The sequence below is a fragment of the Pithys albifrons genome, chromosome Z, assembly GCF_047495875.1.
Source record: "Pithys albifrons albifrons isolate INPA30051 chromosome Z, PitAlb_v1, whole genome shotgun sequence".
Taxonomy (NCBI): Eukaryota; Metazoa; Chordata; class Aves; order Passeriformes; family Thamnophilidae; genus Pithys; species Pithys albifrons.
Genome location: NC_092497.1, coordinates 36,826,802 through 36,852,636, shown reverse-complemented (window position 1 = coordinate 36,852,636; position 25,835 = coordinate 36,826,802). Strand labels below are relative to the sequence as shown.

At 36.4% G+C, this 25,835-nt stretch overlaps 1 protein-coding gene across 2 annotated transcripts in view; it reads right to left on the bottom strand.

Moving 5' to 3' along the window:
* Positions 1–1,900: 1,900 nt before the first annotated feature.
* HSD17B4 (hydroxysteroid 17-beta dehydrogenase 4) overlaps positions 1,901–25,835 on the bottom strand; it is a 60,325-nt gene continuing 36,390 nt past the window's right edge. For both annotated transcript variants that reach the window (XM_071581512.1, XM_071581513.1), the window contains exons 18-24: positions 17,830–17,899; positions 13,339–13,445; positions 12,946–13,032; positions 10,453–10,542; positions 8,758–8,896; positions 4,088–4,215; positions 1,901–2,329 (exon numbers count right to left, since the gene is read on the bottom strand). In XM_071581512.1, the coding sequence (XP_071437613.1) occupies positions 2,240–2,329; positions 4,088–4,215; positions 8,758–8,896; positions 10,453–10,542; positions 12,946–13,032; positions 13,339–13,445; positions 17,830–17,899 (711 nt within the window). In that variant the 3' untranslated portion in view covers positions 1,901–2,239. The remainder of the gene's footprint in view (positions 2,330–4,087; positions 4,216–8,757; positions 8,897–10,452; positions 10,543–12,945; positions 13,033–13,338; positions 13,446–17,829; positions 17,900–25,835) is intronic.

Genomic DNA, 25,835 nt, shown 5'->3' with positions numbered 1-25,835 from the left:
GTTTAAAGGGTAACATACAACCAAAACAAAAGCATTCCACAAGCATTGACAGCACGTGCTAACCCATATAATTTAGGAAAATCCAACCCATCCAGTCCTAAATTACCCAAAATACTAAGGAGATTAAGGAGAAGGAGTAAAGATGAGATCTTAGCTGGAGCCCTGTGAGAGTCTGGCTTCCCCACATATCCATGTGGCAGATCTTCAGCAAATATAGCCAGCACACATTGCTGCATTTATTGCTTTGGAGCCCTCTGGCCAGCCCTCCCAGGCAAGCCTCCCAGCCCACTGGCCACTCTTGGGCTCCAGAGCAGGCTGAGGTGCTGCTCCCACTGTGCCAGACAATCAGAGGCTGGATTAGTAATGGCATTTAGTAAAATGACGTTCTTTAGTAATCTCCAACCTGTTAGATTGAAGTTGGGTTCAATATTACCAATTTCCCTCACCTGGATATATTTGCTTCTCATTTAATTAGAGGGAGAAAACTGCTATGAGCACTCTGTTCCCTTCTTGTTGAGCAGTACTTTCAGATTTCAGACTATCTATGGGGCTGAGGAAAAGAAATAACTTGTGAATTATGAAGACCATGTAACTTACAATAAATATGCCATTCTTAAATGGTTGTATTGATAATTGTTTTCCTAGTCTCAAAGTTAGTTCCTCACAGTTCCTTTTTCTTAATATACATATTTCTATGGCATTTTATGTAGATTTATGGGCAGGAAAGAATATATAGACAAAACCTTTTTTCAGTATACCATGTACAATGCATAAAGTTACAAAGCTGCAATCAATCTGTCCTCATGCAATTTCTTGAGGGAAAGTAATAGAAGACACTTACCTATTTGACAAAAAGCTGCTTGAAAAATAGAAGCTGGGTAGTACAGGTCCTACTTATACATGAAAATGCCATGAGAAAGGTAAATGTTAAGTGGTAAAAGGGCATTTCTTTGATCATTTCTACTTGATGGCCTCTTGGAGATGGCAAACATCCCACTTGTTCTGTTTCCTATCTATTCATGATGTGATTTATGTGAGGTACTTGTTGACATACTTAAGATTCATGTTTCTCTGCCTGAACTAAAGCTGATACAATAGATGTGAAGCAATAGATTTGAGAATTTGACTAAGTATTACAACATGTACAGTTTATCTTCAAACTGCCAAACTCAGCTGCAACCCCAAAGTTCTTTAATAGCTACAGTCTACTCTCAAAGTAGGGAAAGGGAAGTACCTCCAAGTTTTGGGACAAAAAAATAATCCAATATTCCATCCTCTAAAATAAGGCCTTCTCTGACCAAGAAGAAAAGTCTTAGATGTCCCAAATTCTTTGAAAGGCATAAACATAACTGAGCACACAAAATGCTAGTCATATGCATTAAATCAAACTTCCAGGTGTTCATGTGGCTATTGGTGATTAAGAACATACCTTCTTTAGGAAAAGGTACGGCACAGCTGCTATCTCAGTTCTGGTCATAGGTTCAAAATGAGGAATTCACTTCCATCATTCCCTGCTGCTATGATATGGCCCTCATGAGAATAAATCTGCACAAAGAACAATTTGGCTGCAGCAACAGTCTTCAGGGCAGCATTAATGCCTCTCGGGTGAAAAAGTTTCCCCTAAAGAATTAATGCTAACTACTTTCCATGTGATTTATAAGAGCAACTTACATGAAAATGACTAATCATTCTGGGCGGAGCTGAAGCTCAAGAGTTTTTTCCTATCCAGAAAAAAATCACATAATGACAAGATGCAAATAAACAGAACAGACTTCCATCTTCCAGCTGTTTTGATGGGTCAGACAAAAAATGTCAGTTTTAATAATAAACCAGCTAGACTCATATAAACCAGACAGTTTATCTAAGGCAATATGAATGAAGACTGACAGACACATAGAAGGAGATATCAAAGACAAATATTGGTTTAATTTTCTTCAGAATTAACATAGAAATATATGCTTCTTTGTAAGAACTACATACATTTTATTTAGATAAAGGTCTGCAACGAGAAAAGCATGATTATCTACCATTGCTGAGAAACTAAAAAGTAGCAATAGTAAGAATTATATTAACTTCATAACTTCTGCTTAGAGCAATTAAATCAGCTTGCATATTAGCAGTATAATGAATCAGTATATTGATGTTATGTAGCCTGCAATTGTTTCAATCATTGATTCTGAACTAATTAAAATTTCTGTCTTCTGAAGTTCTTCACTGCTGTGGTAGATGATCAAGCAGTTCAGAGTTTGGCATAATCTTTCAGGATCATTTCCAATTTCTGGCTCAGCATGATGTTCCCCTTCACTTTTAGTTTACCAGAGAAGAATGCCTAAAAACAGCAGAGGAGGAGAAAAAAACCCCATATATTAATTTGTTTACATACAAAGCAAAGAGTTGATAAAACCAAAGAAGTCGCCAAAGGTAAATGGGGTTGTTTAGTATTTAGGGGAAAGCCTTCAGTGCACAGTCCTAATGGCTATTGGCTATTAATGACAACCATTCCAGTTCAATTCTAATACCATTCAGAGTTTTCTATCTATAGTACAGGCAAGGCCAAGTCCATCACTCAACAGGAAAAAAGTAAATACAAAGCAACTTCAGCTGACTTTGTTTGTTTTCTGTGTATAGCACAGAAGACTTCTGGTGTAAGACAAATGCCTTCACAGAAGCTTACGGCAAAATTTCAGCAGGGCACGAAAATAAAGCTTACAGCCTTGTCACCCCATGATACAGTTATCCATATATCCCTACAAGACATAAAAAATGGAATGAAAAGGCTATTCAAAGAAAATTCAAGGCCTAACGAAAAGGTATGCTACTCATCCAAATTCATAATGAATCCAAGCAGAAACTTGCACAATGTATGTATACACATACTCCAAATTCCAAAGAAATGCATTGGCTTTACACATAGCATATTTTCTTTGAAATGCTGGTATAATACTTGAAAGAACTGTATATTCTGTTTCAAATCTGGTTCATATTTTTTTAAAACTAGTTTTGCTTCATTGTGGCTTTGCAGTTTGGAAGCTTATTGAAAGTTCTTTGAATGTGCTTTCGCATAGTTACATTAACTTGAAATACATTCAAATAATGAATAGAGAGAGCCAGAAGAAAAGAATTTGAATAGATGCTTTGAGCTTCTTTAGATGAAAAACTTCACAGAAACTCAAAGAAAATACTAATGTGAAAGAATAGATCATGTTCCTGAATTCCAATCACTGTTCTTTAGCATTCTGATGATTACATGTCAACATCTTGTTTGTTTATGCTTTATGCCTGCTATATACAGACGGTCACAAAGGATTTTACTCATCTGGTATATAGGACTTATAACAAACATTCACCATCATTGTCAGTCTCCAGTTTTACAATCTAAGTCTCCAACAACTTCTGCTTGGGATCAAAGAAAAGGAACCGTTTGATATATATTGAGCTTAATTAAAGTCTTCATTTGCTCAAACTTTAATCTGTAAGCTGACATACTAAATTTATGACAGTTTAATTTACTTTCACACATGCATTTTTATTAGTAAAATGAGCAGTTTTAAGCAGTAGATTACTCCAAGAAGCTCAAAGTGCAGACCCAGACTACAGACCTTTCTTAAATCTTTCTCCCCCTGAAAAAATTGTCCTAGTTTGGGTGAATTTTGACCAGTTTCAGTGCATCTGCATGCATGAACTGTCTTACATTTCTCTTTACTGCAGTGCTAGCAATAAATTAGAACACTGCAACAGATACCAACTTGCTGCAATATGACAATAAAAACAACCTGATCAAACTGACAAACCTAGGCTTGCAAATCATGTATTGTGAAGCACCAGGAAACAAAAACACTACTAACTTTTCCAGGCTTTATGTCATTTGTGTTATCTTTGTCTCAGGATGATAAAGGTGGCATAAATTCCTCATCAAGTTTTCTGACTAATTCCATATAAAGTAATGATGTGCTTATACCTCATCTGACAAAACATCCACTGACAAAACACCCAGTGGTGTGGATTTTGGAATGCAAACAGGAATGAATTGGAGCTTGATTTGTATGTCCCCACACAAGTGACTATGTCTGTGACATACAGGTTTTACCTTTTGAGGGTTGGTCTTTTGTTGTACCACATCCATGAAATCCTCATCTGAGAGAGTGAAGGTGGTATCAGCAGAACTTCTGGCAGGTCCCTGATACACTGCTCCAGAGCCATTCTTTAAGTCAATTGCTGAGAAGCAAAAACAAAGATAGTTTAATTTAAAAATAAAGATAAAATTTTCAGGCTAGAGAACTCTATTCTCCTTATCTATTATTATAAAGCATCCAGTTTAAACATATACCATGAGCTATCAGCTACTTAGAAAACTGAATTGGGTTTAATTCTTCTTCTTTAATGGAGGAAAACAAAAAGTGATTCCTGTACTAACGGGGAGGCCATATGCAGCAAGGACTGCCATTTAAAAATTCTGGTACCAATGGTTAAAACTGTTTTTGAACAACACTAAAGACGCACAAGATATTAATTAGTGCACTGCCAAAATGTTAAAGTGAGTAATGAAGTTCTGATGTTTGAAAACCATCCTGTAGCTACAATCATTGGCAAAACAAGCAATGGGCTGCCGGGCCCAGATTGTGTCCTGCACTGTCAATTGCGGAAGTTACCACAACAGCATAAAGCTGTGTTAAAGTGAGAAGCCAAAAAATAAAAACACAAGACAGCACAACTATATAAGTTTAAATAAGGGAAAAAGGCCTAGCAGGTAGTCTAAAAGAACCAGAAACACTGCTTGTAAAGGCCTGGGAGGTCCTTAGAGAGAGATCCATAAAAAGAAGAAAGATAATGAAATAACTGGCACCATGGCTTTAAACAATGCAAAAAACTCCCTTCCAAAAATATTCCTCCTTGTGTTTCAGTTCAGTCATAACACCTCAAGAATTTTGACCATTTGTTGAAATAGTATGTAATATTTAGCCACATGAATCAAATTCTAAATTAATTTTAAAGTCATTTTTTCCTTTTTGCTTTCTTGCAGATATGTACATTATGGAGTCTACCCTCAAACAGCAATTTTACATAGAAAAAGAGAGAAAGATAATTCAGAATTTTTCTAACCTAACAGCATAACATTTACAAAACTGATTTAAATTATTGTAAAGAGAAGATCAACTAATAATCAGTAGGCCAAACTGAAATGTAGTGTAAAGAAGTGCAGTTCTACCACCACAGCTAAGTAGCATTAAAACGTGAAGCAGGTTTGAAACCAGCCAAAATAGTGCCACATAAATAAATTCAAGCTATAGCAAAGGCTACATCTTACTACCATCTTCACTTTTAAAGTAAAACATTAATTTGTTGAGGGCTAAAATTTCTAATTATGTACAGAAGCTTCCATTACATTAAAAACCGAAAAAGTCAAGCATTCGAGTCAGCAAATGGCATTGTCAATGTTACATATTCTAAATCTACCGTCATCAATAGTGTGCATTACAAAAATCTGGCTGATGATTATATAAGGATCTTATAAAGATCTTCTAAAGTAAGAAATCTTCTGAGTTATTGAGAATATCTTAACTGCAAGAAAGCTGTCTTCCTTTGAATGTACAGCCATAAACTACTCTCTTCCACATTCACTATGCAAAATGAATCATACCAGCATCTGGCAGGAGAGACAGTACATGATGATGATCTTGAATACTGAATAATAATGTATGTAAACATGCCAAAAGAATTAAGTTTGAAACTGCTTATAAATCTCTTTTTTTCTGTTTTGTGTTTTTTGGAAGTGTTTTTACATGACAGGAATGGCATTTTCAAAATCTCCCAAAATAAAAATTCCAGCATGCAGATAAGCACATACCTAGCCATTAGAAATGTACCATTAGAGTTATGTAGACAATTGTAGCAGGCTATTGATCCATAATAAGGACAAACTGTGAGGGTTGACACTACAGTTGTCATAACTGCTAAGACTCTGCTAGTGAGTATTCTTAACTATTTTGACAATTTAATATTTAAACTATTTATAAGAGTTTAACTATCTTAATATTAACTGTTCCTCATCCTATAACTACTTGACATTTCAAAAACACACAAAAATATTCAGAAAACACAAACAGAGAAATCAGATGACAGAGAAAGTTCTTTGCAAAAGTGATACAGAAAGGGAATACTTGCATATCAATATTACTGATGAGAAAAGTAAGCAGTATTTTCTACACTCTCCTGGCCACCTAGATATTTCCATTCAGCCATATATATTTACTACTATGGCATATCATAGAGGCTACAGTAATTCATAAGCTTGAAGGAACTGACCACATTATACAAATATTCACAGTAACTTTTCCAAGATTTTGGAAATGCTTCATTTCAGCTTTTAATAGTAGTCAGCAACAGGAAATGTTTAAAATACTGGACTACCTCCTCCACTCTCTATCCCACAGGGAGCTTTATGTTTTTTTCAAAATTAATATAGAAGTATAGATAATTTTCACTGCAACAGAAGCAGAGGGAGCAGGACAAATGTGGCTATTTAATCCCTTTTAGCGAGACAAACATGCACTGGAAGAAGGCAACTTTCCTCCTACTGCTTCAGTAGGAAACACAAGAGAGGACAAGCTTTGTTTGAAAGGAAGAAAAGGCTGACTACTTATTTTCTCAAAGCAGGATTGTTCCCTTGCTCAGGAAACAATGGCAAAACCATCCACTTGTCTCCCATCTAATGAAACTTGGTCTCATGAGGCAGGTAAGGCCTCTGCTCAGGCCTAAACCTGTAAGTGTCCTTGTTCTGCATTCAGCAGTTTGCAGTTTCAGATCTTCCTGAGTGAGAAACTTTATTCATGTCTTGAACACTCCTCAGCAGAATTTTCGTTCATTGACCTACCCTCTATTCTCTAGACACCCATAATACTGAATTTAGGTTACAAACAAAGCAGTTCCAAAGTTAAAGACAATGATAAATCATCCTGAAATAGTTTTCTGGTCTTCATTATACACATGACCATCACTTTTACCATATTTAGTTACGAATGAAACAATAGACAGGACTGATGTAGTGTATAGAGTGACTGCCCAACAAACACAAGTATCCACTTTTAAGTATGCACTTCTAATTATTTTCTAGACATTTATGCAAGAACATAAGAAAGACTTCCTAAGGTTTCTGTCCCAGTTCTAGCCATGTCCATAATTTAAATTAAAAATTTGCAATAATGGAAAACTGCAGACAGTAGAAATGATTAAGAACAGTAATGAATTTTAAGATGGAACATCTGAAATGGATTATTCAGTATTTCCCCCATCTTATTTTGATGTATAGGCAAACATCTTGCATAATTTACACAGGTATACTCTGCATACTGATTGCAATTCAAGTGGAAATCACCCCTTATCCCTCAAAAACTGCTTAAAAGGCAATAGAGGTAGAACACAACTATCTTAAACAATCTACTGATATTTTTCCTGAAACTTAGCAGCAGTCTTGCAACTCAGAATCTCTGCTGGTTAACATCAGGAAAAACTATAGGTTTCTAAATTGCTCTGTAAAAGGACAAGCAGTTTCTCAAACACATTAACCACTTCTTGAGAACAGACATCGGAAAGACTTAACTATAGTTTAAAAAAAATCAGTGTATACAACAAAACACAGCAGAGACCTGATCTAACCTACTGTCAGTCTCTCTTCTCAGACTGTCAAAGGGCAGCCCACTTCATCTGCATCTCCCCCAAACCTCTTCCGACTGCATCCAGCCACGGAGACCAACAAAATGAAGCACTCTAAGCAACAGACTTTCACAGACTCAAAGACTTTCATTTTTCCACAAACAACAAAGACCTGAAAGTTACAACCTGACTAAGCTTTATCTCTCTGGAAAAACTTTACATTCCACTAACAGACACATGAACTAAATATAAATAATTCCGAAGACAATAAATATATCAAATTACTAATTTTTTAAAAAATACATATCCTTAGAAAGGCAGCAAAAGAGAATTTAAGAAGAAAAGTATTTTGAGGAAGTACTTTTGCCTCCATCACACCATTTCACATAATTCTATAATCCACTTTACCAGAAACAGTTCGGCTCTGACCCATTGCTATTACAGGCTTTAGCCTCTCTTCATCAACCAGTCCCATGCTTAAAGAATGGGAAATGATGATTCATCATCATGGCTAGGCTTTCCAAACGAAGACTTAGGAAGGGCTGTAGCCACACTTGCTGCAAGTGTGCTGGTGGCTGAAAAGGTAGATGTGGGATGGGCAAGTCTGGTTGCTGGCAAGTGATGATTATAACTTCACTAAACCCTGACCTTGGAAAATTTGAATGGAAACATATTGGACTCTAGTGACAAGAACAATGCAGTAGAAATAATTACTTGTTTTAGATCAGTTAGCATGTACATTACCACCAGACTAATTACCGTAACACAGAGTGCCTAGTGAGCTAATTTACCGTGCTTTCCTAAGTGCAGTGGCAAACCAGTCTGCCAAATGTAAATGAAAATGCACTTAGAATGGCTTACGTCTGCATCTAAACAGGCAAGTTACAGAAGTCGGTTCCTACAAAGGTTATTAACTGCCATTATGGAACTTAGCCTGACCTCCTGCTCATTTGTGCATCCAAAATGCATTCAGACCTTCAGGTCCCAGTGAACATTCATTTACTATCTTGTGTTTATTTCCAAGTTATCAGTTTAACTAGAATGAATATAATTAATCTCACTTCACTAAAAAATGCATTAGGGTATTACACAAATGTTACAACTTACTCCACTGCATTGTTGTTTTTCCATCTTTAGTGATGTCCCACTGGAATATGGCATTTACTTTCTTTACCAATTCATTTCCCATCTCTTTTACACGACGACTAATTTCTTCAAACACAAGGTCACTCTGCAGCCCTGTAGTCTTAAAAAAAGAGAGTATTAAAAATTTAAAATTGAAATTTGTTAAAAGTTACTGAATATGTCTCTTAGTTCAAGCACTGTGTCCAGGAAAAGTATCTATATGTTCTAGTTCAGCAGGTGGGACCAGGTATCACTGTGTGGAGGTGATCAAAGCTGTGTATTCTACCCTCTCTATTCATTCCCCAAGGACAATGGACCATTAGCAGCAGCTGCCCAGGGAGTCATTAGCACCTTCACACCCAGCCTGAGGGGGCGTGGCTGCTAATGGGCCATCAACGGTTCAACAATACCCCATGACTCCCAGAGTTATACACAAATTGTGTGAGTCTATAATTCACACAATAACCATGTCTAGCAGCCATCACCACTAAAGAGTACATTCAAGTAGAAAATTTCTCATTTCAAATTTTCATTTCAAATTATTTCAAATCTCACTTTTGCAGTTTTTGTCATTTATCATTACAATTTAATTTTTTTTTAATTAGTGGTCTAAGAGTTTCTAAATTGCCTTAAATTCCCTTTGGAGGATAACCATTGCCCCTTTTTCCACAATGAATGGCATGTTAATTTTTAAAACCAAGAAGTGTTTTTACAAGTATATGACTTTAACTTGACATGGAAGATTTTCAAAACATACCAAACTATGAACACAGTCAAAACTCCAGTGAGGACATAGTTTAGAATGGGCTTACTACTTTCACATTTTCAACTTTGCCAAACATATTATTTTACAAGTCTTTAATTGTCTTTCTTTTGCAAATACCTGTACTGGATAAAAGGCTGCATGTTTAGAAACTACTTGAGTGACATTTTTCATCTAACCGGAACTGGAGGAAAGGAGCTCTCATAGCTGTAGTTTTTCAGCTGTACGTACCTGTACACCAGAACACAATGCTCCTCAGGCTGTTGTTATCTTGTCACCTCTTTAGTAAAGCCTAACACTTTCCACTATATAACAGAGTTCCTAATGGGATTTAAATTTGCCAATATTCACTCAGTCAGGCTTGTTTCCCCTGGTAGATATCTGAGCCCATCAGCCAATGTTTTTCAAAGCATCTTAATTTCTCAGAGTAAGCTTGAAAGATAAACAACTGCCCAAGTTTAAAAAAAAAACTTTTACATCCTATACAGCTTTTGATTTAAAATCTACAAAATAAAAATAAAATCCTTGTTCTACACATATGGCCACAAATTACAGGAAGTAATTTCAATCTTAAGTTATGCTAGTGCTCGAAACCTGTAGCCCTCACTGGTACAAGCCTCACTTGATTTTAACTTACAGCACGATGTTTATTCTAAGAGTTCAGTTAGCATCAAACACATTAAACTACATCAGCATCCTGTGTGTCTTAAAACAAATGGAATTTTCCTCTCAGATAGATCAATTAACCTCTGTATCTCTAGAAACGTGTTTGTTCACACCTCTGAACTCATAGACTCATCTGAGTACAGGAAACAAGACTGGTAAGCAATCTAAGTATCTTTCCAGTGTTTATCACAAAAATAAAGCCTAACTATGCTGTTTTGCACATTAAAGCTTTTATTGCTTCTCCCTACCTTCAGAGGCTCTTGAGCAGGAGCCTTATCCAAGGCTGGTACTAAATCCACATAACCTCCTGCAATCGCGACTTCTCCAGTCTCCTTGACCTGTAGTGGGGGGGCATAAATACATGAAAGTGGTGATGTTATTTGCAAAAAGTCCCAACACAAGGGCATCCAAGAAGTCCTCCTTACATTTTAAAATCAGAGATGAAGGAAAGAGTAAATATAAAGGTTATAGAGTGAACCCCCTTATGCTGTTGTCTTGAGACAAGTTGTTAGTATACTGTATTTTTTAAGCAGCTCTTCGAATGAAATAACTGTTTATCTCTTGAGAAATTGTATTCAAATATATTGGTAGTTTTCTGTCCACGAAACAGTAGAAAAATCTTGGTCATCTGAAAATTTACCTCCAGTGTTTTAAGTTACTGTCAATGTTTCTTCATAAATAGTTCTGAGAAAGGCATTATTCTAAAATGTTTTTCCTTGAGGCAGATATACAGTTAAGAGTCTGTTTAGACAATTTTAATATCTCCACATGCCTTATACTGCGAGTTGCACTAGAAACAACTTTTTAAGCATTTTAAAACAGGAAAGATTACAAGAAGAATTATGAAAAATACCTGAATTTCCTTCTGGTTTAATTTTTTGAAACAGTTAAGTCAAAGAAGAAAATGGGTTTCATTTTGGCACTGTCTCTTTGGGGAGTGTAATAAACCATTCTGACTTATGGCAGCTAACAGAAGATGGCAAATTGATTCACTGGAAATGCACACTGAGAGTCAACAGAGAGCCAAGTGGAGGAATATCCAGTATCACAGTGTAGTTTATTGCACTACATAGAACAATTACTCAAATCATGCCTAACAGTTTGTCACCCACTGCCACTGCACTTCAGACAATGCTGAAACTGGAATCAAACCAGCATATGGAATTTATATGTCCACTTTTAGTTCGATTTAGCCAGAGTTTATTTCAAGTACAAAGATGGTTTTAATTCCAACCAATCCAACAAGCAATAAGAAACAGAACTCTGCATAACTCATAATTGTTCAAATAAGGCAGTTTTCTATAATCTTGTTAAAGCTTGTAATTCCTCTCAAAAAGCAGCTACTCCAACCTTGTGAAGAAAAAAAAACCTGCAGCAAAATTCACAAAGAGTCTGTGTATCAGCAATGACTAAACCAAGCATAACTACAAATTCAGCTTTTAAACGAAACAAAACAACTCATCCATGTTACAAATTCCAAAGGGCTTGGAAGCATATCATGACCTATATTCCTTTACACTGCACATGCAAACCCTCAAAAGTAAGTACCCGAATTCCGGAAATTCTGTTAGGAATGGGTGGTGGTACGCTTTAAGTACAGCTACAGTAATCTCCAAAGCACATTTCAGGCACCAAACTACCTTACTTACTACTAGTAATCAGAGAGGGACAGTTTGTACACTGCATTCTCTATATTCTTAACATTCTGAAATTCTATAGCAGATAACACTCATCAGGTCTGCAAACAAAATTTACCTCCTTCAGTCAACACATATACTACAAAGCTGCATTCCTGTTGGAACAGGAATCGTGTGTTCTTATGATGGCTCCCCTTACTTGATTTCGCCTGTCCAATCCCTGCTGCATCTGCAACTATAAGTGCTGCCTTGCTCACTAAGGAGCAGTTGACTACATTTTCACAGAGCTGGGACTGCAAAACTTTTTTGCCAGCCAAAGCAATGCAAATTTTATCTGCACTAACCAACATATTGACAAATACCAGTATCAAATCACAGTTTAAGAAAGTGACAATGTCATTCAACACTAAACAGGAGTGATAAACATTTGTGATAAACATTTACTTTTTGCCTTTTATGTGGACCGTTTTACCCTTAGTTTCCAGTAAGTGGCCTATGACATGTAGGTGAGGATTACAGGATACCCACATAAAACACTAATAGCAATGTTGAAGAAAATAGAATAAGGCAAAACTAGAATTTATAAAAATGTAAACTCTTTTATTGTAGTTACGATACCCAATTGCTATAAAATTCCCATTTTTAAGTAAGTTGTTCTGTGCAGTTTAACTCAATTTAAGCTAAATTTGTAGCATGTATACCTGCGTAAACTGTCAGGAGTTTATTTAAGATAATTAAATATTTTTTAAAAAGATGCATTTGCAAGGTTTTGAGGAACTGCAGAAAACAAGTACAAACTATGATGACCTGAGGATGACTGCTTTTTGCTCTTACACAACGGAAAAACACCAAAAAAATGCAACACAATTAAGTGACTACCCATTTAATATGAAGGTATTAAGTCCTATAACAGTATTTTTATTGGAATCCTAGTAACACCATAAAATAACAAAGAATATTTTATTCTATTTACTTAATTTCTTTACAAAACCCTTGTCAATGGTGTGTTGGATTACTTGGTTGTTTTTTTTTTTGCTTCCCCTTATGCCCCCAGTCAACCAACACACCTTTCTCTAAAGACCACAATGATGAGATTGTTCTGACCTTGGTCTGAAAATGGATTCTATTTCCTTCCTTCCACATTTCTGTCTGCAAAGTCTGCCCTGGAAATACTGGTTTTGCAAAGCGAACCTAAAAGCAAAACAAGAAAAAAAAGGTTGGATTGCGAACAGATCTGTCATTTGTACACGCAACACTTAAAAGCACAGGTTCCACTGAAATGACAGAGCTAAGAAGAAATTTAACAAACTACTGATGTAGAAAGCCTAACCATTTAAGTAAACATACAAGGCAGAAGCATTAAAATACTGGCAGCAGTACGTAAAAGCAATTCTGGCAGATAAGACAGTGCAAAAGCCTTTTCCTACACTAAGTATTCTTTTGTCACTAAACCCAGAAAAATCAAGAAGTTTAAATGCAAAGAACAAACACACATACCTTGATTGCCTTGAATATGTTCACATCATTATTTGCAAACTGCTTCAAAACGTTCCGAGCCGCAAACCCAAAGGTGCATAGTCCATGAAGTATGGGCTTCTTAAATCCTAGTTAAGGAAGTAACATTTTAGCACTTTCAATATTACAAAATTGAATGTTGGTTCTATGAATATCTATACTTCATTCATAGTATTTTCCTCCAGTAATGTTCTTAATTGTTTTTCTTTTTATCCTAATTTATTGCACTGAAAAAGTATCTGTTACCATTTACTGTTTCCTCTACTTATAGGCAAAGGAAAGCACTTGGTGAGAACTGGCACTTCAACATCACCTATGCTCTGCAAGACTTACAAGTAGGATTAGTCTCTGTCTGTAGAGATGAAAAAATGAAAACCATGGAGACAGCTGTTTTAGTATACATGCATATACAAACCAGACACACAGTTAGATGGAAGCAAGCATATCAAGGGTAAGACGTATTGTAATGATTCAAAGGTGGTGATACTAAGATTATTTGATCCTTCCTGTTTTGAATTCCTATTTGTGGTTGCCAATATACTACACTTTTCTTTATTTAGGAGTGGAAAAAACCCTGAGAAGACTTCAGGAATTTTGGGCACATGAAACAAACAAACAAAACCAGGGGAACAAAAAAAAGGCAAAAAGCAATTTGCAATATTTTTCTTATATTGGCATTTTTGGCAAGTTTCCTTGCACTTCTATGCTTTGGAACAGGAGCTCTGTCTTGGCAGAGGAAAAGCTTTATATTAGCTTTGAATCTTTTCCCAGTACTGTCAAAGTCTGACAAAACAAACCTTTGAAAACTGGCCTCAGATTTGTTATAGTGCAATAGTTAAAGGTATAACATGCTCCTTGAATGTTGTGATTCCTTAACAGATTGCTCTGACCTGAACAGGTATGTAAGCAGTAATCAACCATACTTGCAACAGGCCATGGAATCCATAAACATCTGCCCAGCTGTGGCTCTGAAACCAGTTGCTTTGCCCAGAACTCATCTGCCACTCTTGTCTGTCAGAGTATCTTTTTCCAAAACAGACAGTTCTAAACAACTCCCCATAGCATCTACACAGCATATGTCCTAAGGGACAAGAGCTAGGAGAAAAACCAAAAACAAATAAACTAAAAAGAGGAGACAAAAGAAAGCCCAGCCTGCAGAGAAATGGAGGATATAGAAGAAAGGGAACCACCTTCAAGACAAAGAGAAAAAAGCCAACAGGACTCTGTCCCGGTTTTGGCTGGGATATAATTCATTTTCTTCCCTACTAGCTTGTACAGTGTTGTGCTTTGACTTCATTGTGAGGACAATATTGATAATACACTGATGTTTTGGCTGTTGATAAGTAGTGCCTAACCTAAGCCAAAGACTTTTCAGTGGCTCATGTTCTGCCAGTGAGCAAGTGCACAAGAATCCATGGGGAAGCATGACCAGGACTGTTGATCTGAACAGGCCAAATAGATCATCCCAGAGAATGTCACGCCCAATACATGTTGGGAGAGGCTTGGCCTCAGCCCCTGCATTTGCCCGACCCCGCGTTAGGCTGGCAAGGTCAGCCTGAGCTTGGAGCAGTCAGAAGGAGAAGTAAACAACCTCAGCCCCTTGGTAAACAGCGACAAATTGTTGCCAGGGTCGGGCTGCCCAGCGAATGGACAGCTCGTGATAGCTGGCTTTCAGCCAATGGGAAAAGCCCCTCAGGTCATGCTCAAAGCCCTTAGACCTATCCCAAGCCACTCCAGTTCACGTGTACCCCTCAAAATCCTATATAATCTGTTTACCCCCGGAACAAAGTTATGCTGAACGTTCTTTTAACCATTTTGGAGCCTGGACCATATCTCTGTGAGAATTCATCCAGGTATCTGGCACTGAAACCTGAGGTCATGTCAGGGTTGGGCAGGCTGGGACAAAGAAAAACCTCTCGCTACAGCAAAATACAGCAGCTTTTTCCCTACAAATACATAAACTGGGGGGAGCTGGCCAGTAGTCACCGATCACGGCTCAGGGATGGGCTGATGAGGAATTGTGTTGTGCATCACTTGTTTTTCTTGAGGTTTTTTCCTTTATTTCTCTCTCCTCTTCTCAGTATTATTATCAGTAACATCAATAGTATCATTAGCATAATATTTTACTTTGTTTTAGTTATTAAAGTGTTGTTATCCTAACCCACAAGTTTTACCTTCTTTCCTCTCTGTCTCTCCTCCCCATCCCACTGGGACTGGGGTCGGTGGAGAAAGGGAGATGAAAGGAGGAGAAAGGAGGGGAGTGGGATGGAATGAGCAAGAGGCTGTGTGGTAATTAGTTGCTGGCCGAAGCTAAACCATGACAGACTCAATGCTGGGGAAGGGGGGAATTATGAGAAACGGCCAAAAGGAAAGACAGGGCTACCCAGGACTCAGCACGAGAAAGAGAATTTTTGACTCTTAGGTTAGAAGAGAAGACATGACAGAAGGACAGGCTAAAAGGAGCATGAATCTGTTTTCTCCCTGTAGGTATTCCACCTTGATCATTCTGCTCTTTCTTTACTGTAAAATATTTGAGTATGCACACTTTTAACAGCACTCTCTTTTCTGAAAAATGTGCACTGTTCTGAAAGCACAAAGATACTAGGCAGTCAATTTTAAAACAGATTACTGCAACTATTGTTACATCGTCAGTATTCAGTATCTGTCATTTAGAATGTTAGTGACACTTAGCTCCTCAAAAACTTAGTTCAATTCACCATGCAAGAAGCAGAAACCACTACTGTTTTCACAACTCTGAAACAGACAAAAATACATGATCCTATTTTCCCCAGTATTTTCTTTATAAGACTAATGCAATCTCAAAGAAAAAGGCAATTCCATATGGGGACCAAGTTACTTTGTATCTAGACTAGAACAAAACCAAAGTGAATGCTTGTATCTAGAAACACTAAAAACACACAGGAATAAAGGCACAATAACATAAACAGGTGTTTCCATGTAGTATATGTCCTCCTCCAAAACAGGAAGGTTTAACAACAACTCTGGAGCGACCTGAATACACTGTGCTGAATGCAGCGCACACTGTGAGAGCCAGTTAAAGAGAACACTCACAGAGACTCTTGCAAGACAAGGTGTGTGAATATGCCCGAAGGAAAAAAGCTTTTGAATATAACTAGAAAAAAATATTTATGGAAAACCCCTACAGTAATATTTTAATTTGATTGTACTTACCTTTAGTTTAGAGTAGGGTACTTTCACGGTTCCAAAACTGAGTGCAGCAGTTTTATGTACCTCATCTACATAGTTAATCTCATTTTCACTGTGTCTAAGTGCCAATGCTCTTTTGAGTGAGCAGGTAGAAGATTTCAACTCCTCTTCTTTTGTAAGATTTTTAAGGGATTATGATCATTATTCCAAACACTAGGTTTTCAGTTACAAACAAGTAATTTTTACCTCCAGCCTCTTCACAAGAAAATATTCATCCAAAATGATCAGATGAACAAACAAAATGGTTTAACAAACTGGGGAAATATCTTTATGGACTCTAGTGACTATCATTACTTAGTAACACAAATTTACATAGAATTATAGAAAACTGAGTTAATCAAATAATTAGTACACATTTATGAAAGAAAATAATTTGTGAACATATGTTAATCATGATCTGAACAAGGAAATAAGCTCTGCTCTGTTTGTCTTGGCACAAACATCAGAAAACTGCTGACCAACTGTTACAGTTTGGTATTTTCATGTAATGTTTATGATTGGCATACATCATATTCAGGATATTCAGGAAAGTTTCTTAGGTAAATCAAATTGCTGTCTGCCTGAAGTAAGCAAACTATACTACTACCCAGGCCTGAAAAGAACTCTGAAAAGTAACTTCACAACAGGATAGTAAGAAAACAGACCCCTTTTCAGTAATTACAGCCTCTGGTCGAATGCTTTTACATGTAGCATTATGTAAATGAATGAGCTAATGCACTACCAAGAGGTGCAGTTAAGCAACTTCATAGGAAAGAAGTGCTAAAATCCCTCTCTCCTGCCCTTCTAGATTTATTGGAATTGAGGAGATTACACAGAAGAACAAAAAAGTCTACCAAAACCAATATAATCTCAGAATTATTTAGATGGAAAGAACTATATATAAAAGAATTTATGCATTTCCTTCTGAAGCTTTGACAGTCAACTATTTCTGCTTATGAAACAGAGATTGTGAAAACAGGATAGTGGCAACAAACAAGCTCTAAAGGAAAACAGGTTAGGAGGCATGTTTCCACTGTAGGTGAAGTCCAAATGCCACTCCCCATTTCTAGGTACAATAAGCGATTCTTCAAAGTGAAGTGTCATGCAGAGCTTCGAAGACAGCTAACAGTGACTCTAAGGATAGCTATAAAACAAACATTACTTCCCCAGGTTGTTAAAACAAAGTAAAAAAAAAAAAAAAAGACTAAAAATACATTTGCACCATCCTTCATCCAAAGAAAAATACAATGGTATCCCTCAGCTCACCTCCAAGAGCAGCAAAACTTGGATCGACATGTAATGGATTCCAATCCCCACTCAGCCGATATAAGGCAGCCTGCAGAAACAGAGAAGGAAAAATTGGAGGCAGAAACAAGCAAGAGCCACCCAAAATCTGTCATTCATTCATGACAGATTAACAAATTTATCACAATCTATGTTACTAGTCCTTAGATAACATACTCTACAACAAAGCAATTAAAATAGAAATTAATTATTACTGTGCAGACAAACTGCCAAAATTCAACAGAATGCAAAGAACCATGTATGGTCTTGGTACCTAAGAAACTAATACAAGTGCTTAATGGGAAGAAGAAACAGCCTACTCTGCTGACACAGAGATCCAGCTTTACTAAAATTTGGCAACACTGAAGTAATGCATTTTCAAAAATTTCTTCACAGGTTCTTCAACTTGAAGTCTAATTTTAAAGAGTCTTTTCCTTGACTAATTTATGCATAATGTAAAAAAAAAAAAAACAAAAAAACCAAAAACAAACCAATTTTTTAAAACATGCACACACTACTGTGTTTTTCTAACAACTGATTTATTCTTACAGAGATCAGAAATATCCTTATTCTTCTCTGTTAAATGTAACTAGATTGACTAATTGTGATACACTTCTCTCACAGCCAATTCATGGGTAGCTGATCCCAATATCAAAATGAAACATATAAAATCCCAAAGTAATATTACAAGCTTTCTAGAAGACACTTGCTTCATATTAAACATTCTCTTTCACTAGTGAAAAAAGTAGAGAAATACATATTTAGTGTGTTTTATATATTGCGAATGTGAATAAACCTGAGAAATGCTGAAGGATATGGCTACTGTACTTAAGGTTTCTGTCCCTGTGTAGCCTCAGCATTTCCATGATCACATCTTGTATTTGCTGTAGGTGTATAGTAGCCAGGAGTCCATATTATGAGAGCTATGGCAAGCCAAACTGTGCAATTCTGGACTAAAATCTTTTTTCCCTGGTCCACAGATTCCAGTGAAATCCATTAACTAAATGATTGGAGAATACTTTCTAACAGAAACTTCCCAAAAGTACAGAGAAAATCAGTACATCACATTAATTAATGAAGATTTCAAGAATTTAGTAGCTTAATAAGATGACATGTTCAAATTGAACACAGATTCAATTGAATAAAGCTTTTAAACTGAAAACAAACTATTTTAATCAGAACCCCTTACCACTAAACATTTTTTCCCAGCATTTTGAACTGCGACTATGAAAAATGGTATAAATTTATCCAAATAAGAGCAAGCTGAACTAAATTCAATTTGGAGGAAATAAACTAGCAGATTTCTTAAAGAGAAGGATAAAAGTTTCCCCAGAGGAAGTATTTTCTAATATATGTATAACACTCTTTCTCCTATCAAATCTGAAGCAGACAGTGTAACTAAAGAGATTCTGAACTCGTATTATCATTTTAATCCATAATCCACTTGTTTTATTTTTCAACCTGTTAAAATTCATGTCCATTTCTTGAAGTATCTACAGCTTTAACAGTAAGCTCTAACTCTCTTTGTCCTGGTAACCTTCATCAACACAGCAAGTGTTTTGAGCCTCAGTTAAGGTTTCTGTGAGAGTTGGACATGCACTAAAAACAGCAAGAGGAAAATCCTCAACTGCACCATGGCTTAAGTATGCACATTTAGAAAGGTAAATACTAAGCTAATACTTCTTCATGGATTTTTACATAGTTGTTTACCCTTTTTGAAACCCTGTTCCTTTTGAAAACAAAGATGTATCAGTATGATGACAGCATAAAATTGAAATTTCTAACTGTAATTCTACCTTTGCACAAGTTTTCTTTCAAAAGCAACCAAAAACTAATGGCAAGTTGCCACTCGAGAACTAGACAAAAAATGCCAGATATTAAATTATTAAATTAAACAATTAAATGGCTTTTCAACTAAATTAAAATTCTAAGGTCTCCCTTTCATTCTTCAATTAATTTGAATTTTTACAAAAGCTTTCAGGAGGCTATTTTCACAAAGGAGTTGTAATAAATTTTAATTGTAACTAAATAACATTTAGTTGCAGTACTGGAAAATTCAACTTATGTGTGATAAAAAAACCCCAACTTCCTGTTTTAAGTCCAAATCTCAAATCTAGCAATGCAGCTGTTGCTTACTAAAGCTATAATAAGATCTAGCAATTTAGGGGTTTTATTTACTTTGGAGACAATACTTGTACCAAATGCTTTCCAAAATTACTGCAGTAAAAAAATACTAGTGCTTTGCAAACAAAATAAATGTAGCATTTAGGAAATAATTAGGTTCAAATAATTAAATGTGATCAATATATTTAATTAAAAATTCTGACATATAAATGTGGGAACTGGTACTTGCCATTTTGTATTTTCAATAACTACAGTGGAACTGGTCACCACTAAAAAAAACCACAAAGGCTGAACTGAACAAAACAGTTACACAGTAGATTATTTCAGATTCAGCGCCAAATCAGGTCTGCCAACCAATGTCACTCACCACAATCTTTCATATTACTTCATTATATAAATTACATGTCACAGCAACAACAAACAAAACCCAACAAAAAACCCCAAAACAAACCAAACGACAAAAAAAAGATGCATCCCTGCAGGATGACAAGAATCAATTGATGTCTAGCATTAGATTGAAGTTAGTCATGATATGGTCAGATTGTTCTCCAATTAATAACACAAACTGTCAAGTCTCATTTCCTAACAATTTAGAAATTCTGTCAGACCACAAAAGAAGAGGCGATATCCAACCTGTCTGGGCCAATTTTCAATCTTCCTGCAGACTGCAATAAAGGTCAGTGGTAGAACTAACAAAAAAAACTAAGCTAACTATACATATATTTTCCCTTCTAACGTGTTCTAAAAAGAGTTCTGCCCTAGAGCTTATCTTACAAAATGCAAGTGTGTATATATGTATACATGTGCATATGTATACAGACATGCATATATGCATGCCTTAACTAACAGCTTATTTAAGGGCAAGCAGTCACGCGATCTCATGATGGAAAAACAGCCACAATCTCATCTGTACAGGTCAATGACCTCTCATTTACATTAAGAACAGTGAATATGTCCAGTTAAATGGGCAGTGGTAATGCTTCAAGGGCTCAAATTTAGCACAGTACTTAAGTAATTCACTGCACATAAAGCTTCCCCACCCCACATTACTTACATATTTACTGTTAGTCCATAACAAATATTTTTCAGATTTAGTATCAACTTACATATTTTGACACAGACTTCACAGTACATTAGTCATTTTTCAGTAGTATGGCAAACGTGCAAGAAGCTTTCCCCTTAACAATGCCTCTTTTAATTAAAAAAACCAAATCACTTCAGCTTGGGGAACTTCAAATGGAATAATAATTTTTATAACCTTTACTAAGGCATGCACAGATAAGAGGAGGAAACAACCATGGTAAGGAAGACTATCTTGCTTAAAAAAACTGACTGCCAGCCTAGTACCTTTGCTTTTATCATCTTAACACACAAAATTCTAATATAATGCGAGCCCTCAACTATTTATCAAAATTGCCATGATTCAAAAATTGTATTATAATCTTCCCAACAGAATAAGGACAGAGGACTAGGGGTTATACAAATCTTAACATTAGCATCATAGCATGTAAAAAACTTTTAAAACAATCACTATTAAAAATGCTCTACAACAGTTTGGAGAGCACCATCTCTGCACACTGAAATCCCTAGACAAACAAGGAAAAGGTTATCAAATCCTAGCAAAGGCTTTGCATCCATTTGTTTGGCTTGTATCATCCTTTGTTGCTTTGTACTTTTTTTCTGTCATGGTCTCAGTATTTGTGAGCCTCCTGGAGCACATCATTTCCTCTATCATAAGACAAATTATTTATGCTACAAGTAGAAAAAAAAAATCACCTGAATCTCTCAGGAGGCTCTCTTGTGCTATTGTCTCAAGATCATTTAAATTTACATGTTTTCAGGCAATGCTGTATTACAGTCTTTGCAGAACAGGACATAAATTAGATTGCAACCATATTTTGATGGTAACTATGTCATAGCTTTTCTGTTGCAGAATGGCTTCCAGTTCCCTCTCCTTGTTGCCTGTCCTGTGTGCATTGTGTGCACCTCAGTTGGGCTAATTATCCCACCACTTTTTTGGCAGGGAGAAACTCTACATTATGTTCCAATTCCTAACATTATGATCTCAGGCGTTTCCATGGTTTCTAACTCATCAATAACTCTTGTGTCTCTGCTGACACAAGGATTCCACCTCCACTGAGGCGGCAGACTGAAGGACCTCACTCAGCACACCAACCCTCAAACACTGGCATGCTGCTCCCCTTGCTCTTCTTCAGCAAGTTTAGTTTTATCCCTTCCCCTTTTCAAATCTAGTTTAAAACTCCCTCACTGAGCTCTGCTAACTCCTGTGCAAAGATCCCTTACCCCTGTGAGACAGGTGTACCTGTGTGTCAACAGCAGATGTGCTGTTGTGTAAACTGACACATGATCCAAAAAACAAAACTCTGCCAGTGACACCAGGTTTGAAGCCAGCTATTGATCTGTTTGGTCTTCCTGTTTCTTCCCTCATCATTCCCCATGTTTTCTAAAAACACTCAAATATTTACACAGGCTTAGGATGAAAATACATACGAAATTTTGTAGAATAAAAGATGGCTTTTCACAGATAACGATTCACATCCAAGCTACACAGAAGCTTTTAAGGGTCTTACCACACCAAATAATACTCATAATACTGACCCTTTTGGCAATAGATAGAAAAGTTTTCACAGGAGATTTTAGTTTATCGATTCATCATCATGCTGTTAAATGCTTCCCATGCCCCTCTTTCTTTACAAGACATCTCTTTAATAAGTTTTTATTGTAAAGTCCACTTTTTTACAACAAACTAGATTTTTGTATAATTGTCTTCACAATTGTTTCCTGTTACTTTCAGAATTGTGGTTTTAACTGAACTTGATGCAGTGAAACACTAAACTCAGGTAGCTAGCACACAGCAGTATGAGTGGGGCTGCAGGACTGAGAATGACTCCGGAAGGAAAGGCCACTTCTGCAGTCTTAGTCACAGGATGCTGATAACATTTCTGCAAACAGGACAGTGCCAATTATTTTTTTTCTCTTTCAGAGAAAACAGAAAATAATTGTATTTTTGAAAATAAACCCAAACCACTAAAAAGTAGCCACTTCACACTGTGTCAGCCAGTGCTAGATTTATACCTGGAACAGAAGCCATTACATCTACATACATGTAGTATACACACATGCCTCTTTTCTATGTTGCTCACTGTATCACATTCTCAAAAATCACCATCCAGTGCTAAACACCACTCCTTTAGACACTCTCTGTACAATTAAAATGTCTCAAACACTTATGAAAAACCTTACTTTACAGACTGGAAACTACAAGACAGCAGAAAAGGTGTAATTGTCAGCAGCACAAACCAACTCCAGCTCTCCAAAGTAATTTCTGAAAGGGCTAATTTTTCAAAGTGCCTAACATTTTTGATGTACAGTGTACAAGTTCAGAACGCAGCTCTTCTGTGTTCAATTTCAGACTGTGATGCTCAGCCACTGTTCTGCTAGTCTAGCTCCCAAATTCCATCTTCCAAATTCCATCATCTAATCCTCTTCTACCACCCTTTTCTACCTGGTTAACAGCTGCCCACAGATCATAAGAACAAAACAAAGAAAATCCATCATCAAACAACTGCAGTTTCAACCAGTCACTAACCACGGTATCATTTTCCTCCACTACTCGTTCTCACAACACAACTTCTTGTGACAAATAACATAGGAAAACTGACTTCCTACATTGTCTCAGCTCATACCTAGTGCCATCTCTTTGTATGTGGAAGGAGTTCTTAAAGAGGAGGAAACAAACACACCATTTATGCCTGCATGACCAAAATCTGTATTGTAAAGCATTGCACTTAAAGCAGTTTAAGACAACAAACCCCATACCCTTTATTCAGAATTTTTACCTTTTTGGAGACTCTGAAACAATTAGAACAATATCACCGTTTTCCAAATCCAAGTAACTTACAAATTACAGGATGTAAGAAAGCTATTCCTCCGAGAGACCAGTATCAGACTTGGTTTCATCAGCTATAAAGAACAATTTTTCTGGAAAGCAAGGATGGCCATGGAAACCACAGAGCAGATGTATCATGTGCTTGAGATACTCAAGTGTCATGGAAAAGTAGCTCTGGCAGAAATTCACATGTGATAGCTCACATGACACTGCACTGTAGAGACTTAAAGAAGGCAAAGTTGCATGTACACAGCTGGTCTCAAAGCATGATACTGTGTTTTTCAAAATCTGTCTAAATTGTTCTTTTTTACCTTTTTGTCATGTCTATTTCTCCTTGTAAATATGAAAGTAACAAGAATGCAGAGTTAGAATTTAAAGTGGGAGCTTTCAGAAGAAAGTTGGAGGAAACAGAACAGTAAAACTTAAACGATTTCTTGAAAAATTCTGTTCTGTGGACTACTGCTCTGTGTTTATGCATTGTCACAATGCTGTGTATTCTGAATATTATTTCTGATATTTGAAGATAGAGAACAGTTTATTTTTTGGAAGAAAATCTGCAGAGCACTAGAATGCTGTGAATTTTTCCATAAGCAAACAACAACAAAAAAAACCCTCTAACAAATCACAGAAAATCCTCAGCAAATTCAAGACTCCTTATCTGTTTACTTCCTCAAAAGTAGAAACATTACTTAAGATATCATCCACTTTAAATAACCCTTGAAGCTTATTTTGAGTGTCATCAGAAAATGAATTCCCAAGAAATCAACACATTTAGGAAGAGACTGAAAGCTCAATGCAGACAAAACTTTCCAGAGCTACAGGTCATTCCATGCCTGTGATTTTTCATTGCATTAGGAACCATTCAGCAAAATCCATTTGATTAATTTAAGCTCCTGGTTCAAAAACTGGCAGGACAAAAGCCTGTAACTACATTAAACATTCCCTACAGGGTTGAAATTTAATGATTCATTCCTTGCTAAATGGCTAGTAGTCAAACACCCTCTAAACTTCTTGATCTTCTGTCAAAAGGTCTATTTTATTCAAAAGATTTATGGCAGTGTATCTAGTAAAGAATAGCTCAGGTTACAGAGAGAGAACAAGCTAGAAAAATACCACTGCACATGCACAGCTTTACCAGGCAAGATGGAAAATTTTTTCTAGCTCTTTGCAGAAAAATTCATGAAAACAGAAGAAATATTTTATATCCTTCTTCAGCAGGATGCAAATTTTAAGCCTTAAAACAATTTAGAAGGTGAGATATGTATAAACTTTTCTTAATCAACTTTCACCTTTAAGCAGCTTACATCACTGTACTGCAACTCACTTGTAAGCACTGGTTGATGTTTAAAGAATTTCTCAGAAATGGGTACAGATTTGGAAGGGATGAACGCATTACACCACCCGCTATTAGGTTTAGATTCTACTAACCAAAAGGATCACTTTTTTCTGTCAATGTTATGCCACCGACACAACACAAACATTTTCCAAGGTGATTGTGCTCTTTGTTCTGCTGAACACATGGTGAGGGGCAAAAACAGTTATTAGCCCTCTACTCCCAGTATCCTCTTCCCTAAGCAGTGCTTCATCTTCTACCTCTTGGAAAAATAATCAGTGCAGTAGAGTTAGACCAGAATGCAACTTTCAAGGCAACCACAGTGATTATCTTCAGTGAAAGACAGGTATGTCATCACTGTAAATATTTCTAAAAGGGGCATCAAAGTCTATTTACCAAAGGTTTACTACATGATCATGCTAAGAAAAGTTAAGGGGGAAATGGAAATTGTGAAAAGCAGTTTAGTCATGGTAACACAAAAACCAGCTATTAGTACAATTTAAGTTAAATCAAGTGCCATCTGCAAACTGACTCTTCCAGTCTGTCTTACACTCTGTACCAATTCAATAGCTGAATGGCAACAGTCGTTTCTGCCAACACATTTTTCATTTAAACACTTAG